The sequence below is a fragment of the Acartia tonsa genome, chromosome 8, assembly GCF_053477335.1.
Source record: "Acartia tonsa isolate MP-2025a chromosome 8, ASM5347733v1, whole genome shotgun sequence".
Lineage (NCBI taxonomy): Eukaryota > Metazoa > Arthropoda > Copepoda > Calanoida > Acartiidae > Acartia > Acartia tonsa.
This window is the reverse complement of record NC_137267.1, coordinates 29,512,173-29,525,624: the sequence shown is the minus strand read 5'-3', so window position 1 is coordinate 29,525,624 and position 13,452 is coordinate 29,512,173. Positions and strand designations below refer to the sequence as shown.

At 31.8% G+C, this 13,452-nt stretch overlaps 1 protein-coding gene across 4 annotated transcripts in view; it reads right to left on the bottom strand.

Annotated features, from left to right (window-relative positions):
* The window catches only part of LOC145325333 (dipeptidyl peptidase 8-like), a 38,228-nt gene that overhangs the window by 6,825 nt on the left and 17,951 nt on the right, over nucleotides 1-13,452 (bottom strand). For all 4 annotated transcript variants that reach the window (XM_080168334.1, XM_080168333.1, XM_080168332.1 and 1 more), the window contains exons 3-19: nucleotides 10,348-10,398; nucleotides 9,787-9,939; nucleotides 9,204-9,304; nucleotides 8,503-8,567; nucleotides 8,128-8,238; nucleotides 7,736-7,839; nucleotides 7,264-7,404; nucleotides 6,660-6,756; nucleotides 6,065-6,189; nucleotides 5,727-5,797; nucleotides 5,366-5,412; nucleotides 5,026-5,106; nucleotides 3,331-3,446; nucleotides 2,959-3,041; nucleotides 2,300-2,419; nucleotides 606-656; nucleotides 78-146 (exon numbers count right to left, since the gene is read on the bottom strand). In XM_080168334.1, the coding sequence (XP_080024460.1) occupies nucleotides 78-146; nucleotides 606-656; nucleotides 2,300-2,419; nucleotides 2,959-3,041; nucleotides 3,331-3,446; nucleotides 5,026-5,106; nucleotides 5,366-5,412; nucleotides 5,727-5,797; nucleotides 6,065-6,189; nucleotides 6,660-6,756; nucleotides 7,264-7,404; nucleotides 7,736-7,839; nucleotides 8,128-8,238; nucleotides 8,503-8,567; nucleotides 9,204-9,304; nucleotides 9,787-9,939; nucleotides 10,348-10,398 (1,586 nt within the window). The remainder of the gene's footprint in view (nucleotides 1-77; nucleotides 147-605; nucleotides 657-2,299; nucleotides 2,420-2,958; nucleotides 3,042-3,330; nucleotides 3,447-5,025; nucleotides 5,107-5,365; nucleotides 5,413-5,726; nucleotides 5,798-6,064; nucleotides 6,190-6,659; nucleotides 6,757-7,263; nucleotides 7,405-7,735; nucleotides 7,840-8,127; nucleotides 8,239-8,502; nucleotides 8,568-9,203; nucleotides 9,305-9,786; nucleotides 9,940-10,347; nucleotides 10,399-13,452) is intronic.

The window sequence follows — 13,452 nt, the reverse complement described above, 5'->3', positions numbered from 1 at the left end:
AATATTATCTAGATATAAATAATATCCAGATATTAAATATTATCTAGATGCCTAGATATCCAGATATCAAATGTTACCTAAAGGTTGAAGATTGATACCATGTACAGTATTGTCTGATATTTGTATAGAAAAGGCCTGACAGCCTGATTAAAATATAGCATTAAATCTTTTTATCTAAAATTTGGAAGTAATAACCACAACCAAACTCTTAACCAACTTTAAAAAGTCACAGGATGATGTCATGTCTGTCTGTCTATCTATCTGAAGCATAGGATCTGGCAAACCGTTTAACCGTGAAGCTACTTATAGGTCCAGGTGAGGTTTGTAACTATTTGGGGGAAAGGTAACCTCCCGCAGTCCCAAGAAAAATCTCCCCTGGAAAAAATAATCCCCCATATTCTTTTTTTACTTTTTCTTTTAAACCTAAGAATGAAAGCAAAGGATCGATTCCACCTAAACCTTCCCCCAGAACCACTATTATCTTACTTTTTTGTTTAATATGATATGTTTCATTAGGAATCTTTTCTGTATGACTCTTTGACCTGTCTGTCTGCACTGCATTCTAGTCCAACATAAAATTTTAATTGTAATGCATATTTTTCCTGGAAGACTATTTACACTTGAGAATACAGATACAAATTTGTTACAGCAAGAATCTGAAATAGAGAAACATATCAAAATAATATATCTTCATTAGTTCAGGGAATAAAGAAATTTTTTTGTTTATTGTTTATATTTTTCTCAATTTAAAATATAAATGTTTATTATTACTTAATTCATAGTTTTTATAAAATTTGGTTAAGAACAACTAATATATGAATTACGGCGAACAAATGGAATCTAGGATCTTAAGGGATAAGATGATTATAGACGAAAAATATGATGAACACATTTACCGTTTCTATGGATGCAAAATCATTGGATCATCCAATCAAGAATTAATAAAAATACCTAAAGATTTTCAGAATTTTAAGAATCTAAAAAAATCAATATTTTTCTCTCCATTTGGTAATAAGATAGAAGGACTAAGAAGCCAAAGAAATTTAAAATAAAACAAGGATAATAACAACCAGCGAAGCTCAGAATATATTTCATTTATTGATATAAAGGCTCAGACCAATTTTGAATTTTTTCTATTATTTTTTACCAAAATGTATAAAAAGAAAGGTTAATCCCCACCCCAGTGTAACATGCAAAGGGAATAGTAGCTATCGCGAAATTCCGTGAAGTTGTGAGTAAGATTCCATTAGATTCCATAAGGCCAAACTGTTTTTAAATATGCGTTTAATTATACTATGCGTTTGGTCAACATTAAGAACAGTTAGACTTAATAACCGCATTTGACTGGAAGCTGGCCCACAATTTTACGGAATACTGCGAAAGCTACTAATCTCTTAATAAACCAATCCTCTTTATTTTAATTGAGATTTTACTTGTAAGAGTTAAGTAAAGTATGATTATAGCTCACCACAGTGTTCAACAGTAAAGTAATCAATTTTTGAGGAGTTTTAAGTTCACATTTGAAATAAGTTTTACTACATAGGGAGAGAGATGAAATTGAACTATAATAATTATTTTACCCTCAGTTTTATTATCAGCCTCTCTCTTTTGCTGGCTTAAACCTTTCATAAGAGCTTGATTTCATGGTCCAAACTTTTTAACTAAAAACTTTGATCTACAGAAGGGTTAATTTGGTTCATCTTCATATAGGGATTGACATCAATTTATTGTCCATTGTCCTACCCCTCAAGATCCCTGTATAATAGCAAAGAAAATCAAAGTAGTAAGGCTTCTCTTTATAAAAGCGAAGCTTTATTATAAATAGAGTAGGTCCGTCCATAACGGATAGCGCTTATAGTTAATTTAGACATTTTAGAATTGTCATATCGATTTCAAACTTGGCATGGTGATTCATGTAATAGTTGGGTACGATTTGGGAAACGTAGCAACTATATAAGCGTTACAAGAAATACATTTAAACATGCTGTATTTTTGAAAATAATTTTTGTATGATATAATTATTCTATTTATGTGATTTTTGGACTAATGGTTCCCCGGAAAAACAAGGTACAATATTATAAGCAAAGCATCTCTATAATAGAGTCTTAAAATGTAAGTATATCCTTTAAAAAGTACCCTGTATTAAAGCAACAAATTTTGATACAATTTTGTCTAGACTTACAAATTAATTTTCTGCCTATCTGTCATTTTACAAGTGTTATTATTTCTTTGTCCAACTGTTTAATTTTAGAGCTTCGATAATATGGATGTTGTCATCCTTGTTATGAAATTAACTTACTCATTTCAACAGAATGAGAGAGACCCAGGTTGGTTAGCCGCCTGACCTCTCCCGGCCTCCGTAGGGACACAACATACAGATGTGGCTCCAACACACAGTCCATCAACCCGTGGAAGTATACTAGGTCACGAGTTTCAGTAATATTTTCTATACCATGGACAATTTTGTTTATCATAATTTAGATTGTACACGGACAATTTGTTATTTTAATTTATACATCTTTTTAAATATTTCAAAAGGTATAAACATCTCAAGATTAGGCATCCGTTTCTCCTTTCCAAAAACTGTTATTTTTTTCTGGCTTTGCTATGTCAATGCATTAGCGATAACGCCCCTAGTGACACTTGAAGTAGGGAGGAAGGCTGAAGTCAAGAATTAAAAGACATAAGACCTAATAGGATCTTTAGGTCTCATAGTGCACCAGATTTTCATGTTCTCTAATAAATTGATGCTCGCAGCTGGCTAAAATAATACCCCTCATCTACCCCCTTTACCTTATTCCATCCCCTCCTACCGAATGAACGAACTAACCAAATACCTGAGCTGAGGTCCATATTATAAAGCTAAATTGACGACAAATTTTCCCCTGTTAAATGTTAATATATCCACGACATATCCTATATCTATTTTTATTATTTCAATACATAATATTACTGAACCTAATTGATGTGTGTGATCATACCAGACTTGTCTGTTGATCACCTCCCACTTCCCGTACGTCAGTTGGATGCGGGATACAATTCTAAAATAATTAGTAAGTCATTCATCAAAAATACTGATAAACATTTGTCAAAAGCTTTGTTCTAGTCTAAATTTAAAAGTTTTAAATAAGATGACATTCAATGCCCATGATAAATTTCAAGAACTTTTATCTGTGTTATTATTTTGATATTTTTGAGGTGTATCTCAATAAACCTTCCCTGAACCTACAAGAAGACTCACTGTAAAGGATAACCATATCGGTTCAGTGGCAAGAGAGATCCTTCGCTATAGTAAATTAAAGAGTAGCTATGCCACTACAAATACATTACCTGGGTGTATGATAAGTATCAGGTGAGCTATTATCTCGGCTATTGTTTGAGATAGTGGCCACAACGAGGTACAAATGCCGATAACCGGTTTCTTCGCTTGCCCACAGAAATTTTACCTAGGTAGAAAGAATATAAATATGTTTTTGTCAATCAAAATTTTTCCAATAACAAAAAGTTTTCGAGCATGTGTTTCTAAATCTTTGAGGACCAGTTTAATTTACAATACAATATACCTACAAATACACACTTCTTAATTATATGTATTTTTGAGTACACGTTTTTTTCTGACATAAAAAGTTAAAAAATCAAACTATTTTTGGTTTTTATATATTAGCATTCTGGTGAAGTCGTTATGTTGAATTAATAAGTTTTATAAAAATACTGAAGTAGAAAAAGATAAATAGATGGAGGAATGATGGATACGCTATCATCCTTATATAAAAGTAACAGGGTGTTTGTCTGTCTGTATTTAGTTTAGATCTCGCTAACCTCTGAACCGATATGGTTCTCCTCTACAGAGAAGGTGCTTATGGGTAAAGGGCAGGATTATAACTATATTTGGGGAGGTTATCTACATCCTCTCAAGAGAAATCATCCCTGACCCCCCCCCTTCCCTCAAGTACCCCTAAAGGGTTTTGTGAGGGGTGGGGGAGTACTATTCTCAGCTTTTTATGCATTAAAAAAAAAAAAAAAAATTTATTGTTGAGAAGGGTGGAATTCCGCAAAATTCTACGAAATGATATAAAGAGTATCAACGAATTAGATAACGTGGTTATAAGACTTTGGGTACCAGTGAAATATTCAGTACAATAACCTTTCCTATAATACATCCATATATGAATATTCCATTAAATGTTTAAATATTAGGAAGAGGCCAAAAGGGGAATCAAATGGAGTTAAGAACATTTAAGAGCAAAACTAAACGCATGTTTGATAATTTTATTTTCTCTCTTTTCACTAATTTTACTTTGTTATAACCTCCGTTTAACTCATTTTCAAAATTTTAAGTAAAATTAAGTTTGATTACTGGTGTGAAGAAAAGAGTAAGCTATAGGTTAATGAAAGATAATCTAAGTTCTGAAGTCATTCATTCGCTATTCGCATAATTGTAAAACAGCGTAATCTAATGTTAAATATTTTCTTAGAACCCTATTTATGATAATCCAAATCTAATGAGGTTTGTATTAGCTAAATTGTTTATTTTATCTAGATAAATCTGGTTTTAAAGATTATTCAGTTCTAACTCTCAAATTGAATTAATTGCCCATTGTCATATTCCCGTATCCATGGATTTGGATCCTGTTCGGATTTATCCAAGAAAGGATTCAGGATGAATCCAACGAATATTCAAATTCATTTGGGCTTCCGTGAACTGGTTGAAAAATTGTTTAATACTCTAAAAGGATTCGTATAAGCATTCCAGATTTCTATCTGTGTAGTGTACAGAGAGAGAGAGAAAGGGGGACAATATGCTGTTTAATTTTATTACACTACTCCCCAAAGTTTTACAATAACGTTTTCTTATTGGTTGGGTTAACAACTTTGGTGACTTTTAGTGAATTTTGATTGGATGGTATAATAAATTTAGTGTTCAAACGTTCCAACCCCTAAATCTAGAGAAGGGGTAATTTCGTGTGTTATTATTTGGGATAATTATGATAATTGTCTTATCCCAGGGGATTCCTGGTAGTTTACCTGATTTGAATCTGAATGTGGAATGAATTTAAGAATATCATCAACATTAATCCATGTTTCTGATTGTTCAACAGTCACAACCTAAAATATAAAATTTGTCCTATTAATGATAATTACAGAATATAACAGTAGACTTTCTGGCTTTAAATGTTATTAAAAATAAATATTAAAAAACAGACATTTCAGGAACCGACAAAATATTCTTGTTTTGAATTTTGTTAGTCAGTTACAAGTAATGAATAACGGCATTCTGCACTAGAATTAAAATTTTAAAAAGTACTAAAGTTTTTTAGTTAACATATAAGAAAATGTAATTATAAAACATTGGGTACCACTGCACCTGGAAAGGAGCTTGGTCTCTGGAGTAATCAGAACCATTGCAACTAACTAAAAACAACAACAATTATGTTAACAAGAAGCAAAGCAGCAATCAACAAAAAAAAACAGTGTAGGTAATTTGTTAAGTATCAATTGGGAGAAATAAATTGATGTTTAAGACAGATATAAGTTTATTTATTAAGTATGTTAATAAATCACTGAATTTTATTTTAAGCAAAGTTGCATCCAGTGTATAATTTGAATGATGATTAGCGATTTTCTTTTATGCAAGAATTCTTTGGATGATAGTTCAAAGGACAAAACATGAAGAGTTTGTAAATTTCAAAGGAGATATTCATCTAATTTCAAATAAATCAACTTACCGACTTTAGGAAAGGTGACTCGTACAAACTGGTTTTTTGGTATTAAAACTAGCTCCAGCCTCTGTTGGGACCTTAAATAAAACATTTTTAGAAAAAATATTCGCAATTACGTAAAGTAGTAACTTAGTAAGGTATTCTTTTTTGTATGAAGCATAAGATTTCATAAACTACTTAACTACCGATCGAGTTCTTCATTACAAGGAAGCATCACGTATAGTTCACATGGTTGGTTTTTAAAACATGTTACATTTAGATTGAAGTTTAAGGGCTGTTTTCGACTTCAAAAAAGGGCACATACAAAAGACAAACATTTTAATGGATAGATTGACTGTAATTACCTGTCTAGAAGCTGGACCCAGACGTGTTGTCCGTCGGGTGTCCATCCTGCCCGCACCAGGTACTCGTACCAGGGAAATAAAACTTTTAAACAGGTTGATAACTCAAAATGGCAACAGTCAAGGATCTGATAAAAAAAACATGGATAATAATGATAATTTTAACTTTATTAATTTCAAATAAAATAACGTAGAGCCATTAGAAAGCTATTAGATGCTGTTCCAGAGATATTCACATAAAGTTTTTTACATTGTTTAATGGTGAAAAAAAACCAATTCATAAAAAGCTTATCAAACAAGTCATATGGCAAAATTAATTAATTTAGATAAACATAGCTGTCTACCTAAACCAAAGGGAGGGGGAGGACATTGGACTGTAAATTAGACTGGTCCTCTAATTGTAAAGAATATGATATCGCATTAAAAACTTTATGGACTTGATAAATCTTGTTAGATTAAAAGTTTAATTGTCCAATTTTTTCTACGAATAACCTTAATCTACAGAAAAGGTAATTTGGTTTATCGTAATTGAGTGTGTACGTACGTCGTACATCAATTTATCGTCCATTGACTTATCCCTTAATAATCCTGAACTCACCTCTTTGCTAGGACCAAGAGTAAAATTAACAAGTTTGAGCGTTGAGATAGGGTTGGGAGATTCTGCACGTGGGTAACGAAATTCCTCTACGTCGGGCCTGAAAATATAATCGTTAATAACGATATGACAGGATAAACGATTATGTTTCAATGAAGTAATGATTCCATAACATTATCCTAAAAAAAACTAAATCCAAAAAACACTGTACAAAGTTACAAAAATTTAATCGTTATGTACTGTGTCAACCTGTCAGTTTTTCTTTTATTTTTTTCTTCCATCTATCTTGTCTATCAATTAGTCAGTCTGTTAGTTTATGTATGTCATTCTTTTTAAAGTATGTTTGTCAGTGATCTGAAGAGTTAAGATAATGGATGATTTATTGATATATATCCCCAATGATGCTAAATAAAATTACCCTACTGTGATTAAAATTAGTGGAACCAACCAATCAAATTTTAATAAAAGTACAAAAAGATTTTTAGCCAACGAATAAAATAAAGTGCTTATAAAAATTTGGGTAACATAAATTTACAATCCAATGAACCCCCATCCCCCGCGGTTATCAACCTTTCTGTATTGTTTATCTATTTGTTATTTTACTTACTTAGCTTCTGCGGAGTTTGAAGGGAAGCCCAATATTCTGACAATTTCAACATTTTTCTCATCTAATTCTTCATAAAGTAAGGAATAGCTACGATTCTGCTTGGAAGTTGAAGTCTCTGGACGCCACCAGAAACCTGTATACCTGAATTTATAACCTTGTTATTTAATAGTGATAAATAACCATGATAAAAGGAATTTCTACCTATATAAAAGTAGATTTTGATGTTGAAATTACTTATTAGCGAAAGTGTCTGATTTGACACGTGTTTAACATCCATAAAAGCGAACCCCTGTGTCTTGTATGCGTGAGTGTAATTTTTAAGATTTGATTATAGAAAAGCTACTCTTATATTATTGTACCTTTTGCACTAAAAATAAGATGAATAATAATATAATAATCTTATCTTATAATCCAATGCCCCCCCCCCCCCATATACATATTGTTGAGTAACTGCGCTAGGTACTAAATTTACCTGTTGAATTCCTCCTGCATGACATAGCTTGGCAGGCCAGCAGACAAAGGATCCTCAGATACACGTTCAGCACCAGAATTGTGACAGTAGGTCAACCTTTCCTCCTAAAATACAAGCTTAAAAGTATAAGAATGAATGTCTGTGTGTAACGAAGGAATTCTTTTAATGCTTTACAGTGAAGCTTTTATTAGTCCGGGAAAGGGTTATAACCATTTTGTGGGAGGGTACCTCCAACCTCCCAACACACATCGCCCCTGGTTTACCAGCCAGATATGACCAGAATTAACAATACCTGTCTAGTTTCCAGGTTGACCAGCAACAAATTACAAGAATTAACAATACCTGTCTAGTTTCTAGGTTGACCAGACAGATATCACCAGAATTAACAATACCTGTCTAGTTTCTAGGTTGACCAGCCAAATATCACCAGAATTAACAAAGGCCACCAGGTCAGGGTTGTGAGGGCACATTGTGGCGTTCAATCTTGCTCCCACACTTTTGGTCTAAAATAATATCATGTGAAAGCCAACGGTATTCTCTTGTTGAAGGGTTAATTTGCTGCTGTAATATTGTACCCGTGACGTTAATAAATAGCTTATTATTTTAGAACTTTCAAATAGTGTCATACAAACAAAGAATTGGTTGACCAAAAGGTGTTCATTCAACGCATTTGAGAAAACGACCCAAATTTGATAATTTAAAACAATGTTGGTAAAATCCTGTGCATACGGATTAAAATAATAAGATGTTAACTAAACTAAACTTACTTGAATCTCATATGGAAAAACAGATTGGGAAGTTGCATTATCTACACAGTAATATAAGGAACCACCTGAAACAAGAGAAGACATATTTCATTCAATCAGTACATTTAAGGAATAGACAATGGACGATTTACATCCCCAATTGTGATAAATAAAATCACCCATTCTGTAGATTTAAATTATTGGTTGAAACATTTGGACTAACTAATCAAAATACAGTAAAAGTACCTAAAGTCGCTTAGCCAAGAAATAAGATAACATGCTTATAACTTATAAAAGTTTTGGTACCAATGTAATTTGCAGTCAAATGTCCCCACTCTCCCTTAATTTCATTGAACAAGAATAACAGTATTCAGAAGTGGAGAAACAACAAACAAAGTAGAAAAAGGATTTCCTTAATTAGACAGACTAACAAATTAAGTTACAGAGTGGATGCTTAATCTTCTTTGTCCGTGAAAACTGCCTAGAAATTCTAATATCTCTAATAGAAACTGTGTTCCATGTCTCCCACAGTATTACCGATAGAATAACGGACAAATAAAGTTATATTAAAGATTCTCTGCTCTTTGGTAAGGGGGATATCTTCACAAAAAAATTAAGCCATCTATACTAAATAGCAGTCAATAATATTTGAATTAGAGAACAGATTTTCTACTTAAAATAGGAAAGCATTGGTGAAAATAAAATGAATTTAAATACAATACCTGCCGGAAATATAATTCTTCCCGTAGGTAGATGAATGTTATAACAAGTTATCCCCCAACTTGAAACTTTCTTTCGCTCCCACATTAATCTTTCTTCTTTACTGAAAAAAAACAAAAGTTTTATTTATTAACTAATTGTAAATTGTATACCTATTTATTTTGAACTTAATTTTTTTGGCAGTACAGAATCAATTGCAAATTAAAATAAAAATTGAGAAAAAATTGAAAACGATGTAAAAACGGATAGGAAGAAAATAAAAAATTCACATAAACAAGCACTCTACTTATCAGACACGACACTGAAAAACATACTATTATTATGGAGACCATTGTTTTATAGATCCTTGGACCAAACCAATGACATAAAAAAATTATTTATCGCATCGTATTATAGACAACTTTCCGCGGATATTAAAATGAAAAATTGTAAGATTAAAATTTTATGATTTTTATTTCAATTTTTGTAGAAACCAGAATAATACGATACGTTACATGGTTTTCCAGTGTGACTGAGAACCGGTTATAAACCAGCGGATATTGATCGGTTTCGAAGCCATACTAAAAGATGGAAGAAAATATTTACCTGACATTGGAAGGCAATGACTGGAAGCCTGCCTCAAGGAGAGGGTTCCAAGGCGGGGCTGGGTATGGGGAGGGCAGGTCAACATATAATAAACTTGTGTCACGTTTGTGCAGTTCTGACACAAAATATACCCGTGTTGTCTCATTTATTTCCCTGTAATATACAATAATTCATTTATCACTCAGGGGTCTTAAGGGATAAGACAATGGGCGATAAATTGATACATTTCCCAATAATAATTAACAAAATTGCACTTTCTTTAGATTAAAATTATTGCTTGAATAGTTTGGAACCAACCAATCAAAATTGTGCCCAATGTTTTTGAGTCAATGAATAAGATGTTATGTCGTGGTTAATGGTTATATAATATATAATATATAAATCAGTGTAATTGACATTCCAATATCCACCTCCCTCTATATCTATTACTAGAATAAAAAGGACGACATTTATAAAACTATTTAAAATTACACAAAAAAATCACGAAATGGCATCAATGCTTTACTATTTCATTTACAAATCCACAGTCAACTATTCATCTGATAATTTTAAAATATTTACCTAAAAGTGATGTAGCTTGGTGTGATTCTTAACCCCTTGGAAAAATGGGCCCTGAAAAAACACAAATCAATCATTTTTAAAACTACACGGTAAAAATTACCTATTGCCTAAATAAAATTTCTTGAAACAAAACAAATATGATTTCCCGTTTAAAAATGTTTAAGAAACCTTTCTATGGTAAAAGTAAAAACAATAATACACAGCAATAAGCAGGGATTTTAAGGGATAGAACAATGAAAGAAAAATTGATATACACCCAAAGAAATAAGAAACAAAATTACCCCTTTTGAAGATTAAAATTTTTATTGAAAAGTTTGAACACTCCCAGAATTAAAACAATCAATTGAAATTGTTTAAATGTACCCAAAGTTTTGGCGCCAACAAATACTATAAGGTTGTATAACAACTAAATTTACAATGCATTGTCTTCTCCCTCCCTGGTAAGTAAGGATAAAATTTCCCAATAATCTGATACATGTTGTTTCAGAATTACTTGTTTTTACATACAAGGCTATTCTTTAAACATATTAATTGTCGTCCCCAAAACTGCTTAGCAAGAGAAATAACCGTTCTTTTCTTACAATCTTTGTCTGCATTACCAATCGACAACATTAATGCGTTATAAGGAAACCATTTCTATAATTAAGTCTTAAAATGTAAAATGATTATATTGGGTATCCTGAAAAATATTGAATATTAATGCGTTGTAATTCAATACTTGTAAATGTATGTTTGTCTGAATATCTGATTTCCTAAACTTAGATTTTATAGAGTTACTACTTTCAAATCGTGCCTAAATATTAAAGGAATCACCAAGCCAAGTTTGAAATCGATAACACAATTCTAACATGCCTAAATTATAGATATGAGCTATCCGTTACAAACGGACGGATCTACCCTATATATATGTATATAGAAAAGCTTCACATATAAAAATTCATCTTTGGTATATTTCAGAAATTTAAAAAAGGAAATAAACTGTTCTTTTTAAAACTCTAAGTAGTACATAATCCAAAAATTATTTTGTAAGGTAAAATATACTAAAACTGGCCAGAGTTGACCTATTATCATTTGAAAATATCATATCAGCCATGATCTCTCTCTACTCTTATTGTTTATTAAAAGCGAAGCTTTTCTATAATTAGGGTCGGTCCGTCCGTCCGTCCGTCCGTAACGGATAGCTTTTTTCGTTAATTTAGGCATGTTAGAGTTGTCCTATCGATTTCAAATTTTGCATGGTGATTCCTTTAGTAGTTAGGTACGATTCAGAAAGCGTAGCAGCTCTATAATCATTACTAAAATGTCCGTACGTCCATTTTAAACATGTTGATTTTTAACTTTTTTAACAACAAATTTTTATTTGATCTAATCATCCGATTGATCTGATTTTTGGTATATTGATTCCTGGGACAACAAAGTATAATGTTATGAGCGAAGCAACTCTATAACCAAGTCCTAAATATGTAAGTATGTCCATAAACATTATCCTGTATAAAGCGTTTTTCAACAAATTTACTTACAATTTTGCTTCGACTCTTATACATTTATATTCTGATTATTCAGTTATGACACTATATGAATGTTCATGTCCGTTTGTCCTACCGTTTCAGTGCTTCGCTTTTATGGATGTTGTCATCCTTGTTGTATTTTGGCTTACATGGAGTTTATATAAAATTTATTTGATACCTACCTACATAAAAATTTTAAAATCCACAAAAAAATAGAAAAAATCCTCTAAACAATTTTGAATGAAATGATATAGGTAGAAATATAGTTTTCTGGTGTATAATAATCAGGGTGGGCATACAAAAAACCCACCCAAAAAAACCCACCCAGGGTTTTTTAAAAAACCCATTGAAAAAAAACCCGAGGTTTTTTGGGTTTTTGAAAAAACATTGAAATTTCACGTTAAAATTTACAAATTAAACCTCTATTTACTCAAAGACTAGGATCTAATAACATTTTAAAGCAAATTTTACCTAAAAAACGTAAAAAAAATATGAAGTAAGGGGGGGGGGGGGGTTAATACAACCATCTCGTAATCAATGATTAAATGGCACTTGGAATTCGAATTTTGATCTGAAATTTTGCCTCAATAATCCTTGGTAAGTCTATTTTCCCTAAATCGAACAAAAAGTTGGAAAAGTAATGGCTAACGGCTGGCAGCTCAGATGTTTTGCCATTTTTCGGCTATCTTAAGAGCAAATTAGTCACAAAACCTATCTCCACATAATACTTTTTGTCACTCAAAAACCTTATCAAACGGTTCTAGCCGGTTGCTGTAGGTACTAGAAATTTTTAAAATGGTTATTGCCATCATTTAACATGAATTAAACCAAAATATGTTTTAAAAAGTTGATTCCTACGTAATTAATGATGAATTTGCCCTCAAAATAGGCAAAAAACGGCTTAACAGTTGAGCCGCCAGCCGCTACTTTTTCCAACTTTTTGTTCTATTTAGGGAAAATAGACCTACCAAGGATTACTCATGAAAAATTTCAGATCGCAATTCGAATTCTAAGTGCCATTTAATCATTGATTACGAGATGGTTGCATTAACCCCCCCCCCCCCCCTTATAAAAATGATGCTCTACTTATTGTTCAAATGTTTATGAAATTACTTTCTCTCAAAACTTAACTTCAGAAAACGCTTTGCTACTAAATTGATGATATATAAATTGTGTAAATTACATAATCATTATTGATTTTTAAACTAAAACATAATAATTTATGAAAGGAAATAGTTACAGTGGCGTGCAGAGGGTTTTATTAAGGGAATGTAAAAAGGGGAATACCTTAATAATTTCTGGGAGGGGGGGGGGGATGTTGACAGCTTAGGAATAGAGGAGGAGGTTCCATGTTTTGAAGCTTTTAACCTTCCCTCCCCCTTAATAGAATATTTTGTGCACCGTTGCTAATAAGGGTTTATAATTGATCGTAATGCCAGTTTTTTTCATTATCTATCTTGTTTATTGTAAAATCTTGCTTACCTTTTACCTACAACAACATAAACATTAATATTTCATCAATATATCAAATGTATTTGACTCCTAAATGAAAAAACCCAATAAAACCCGAAAAAACCCAATAAAACCCAGGGTTTTA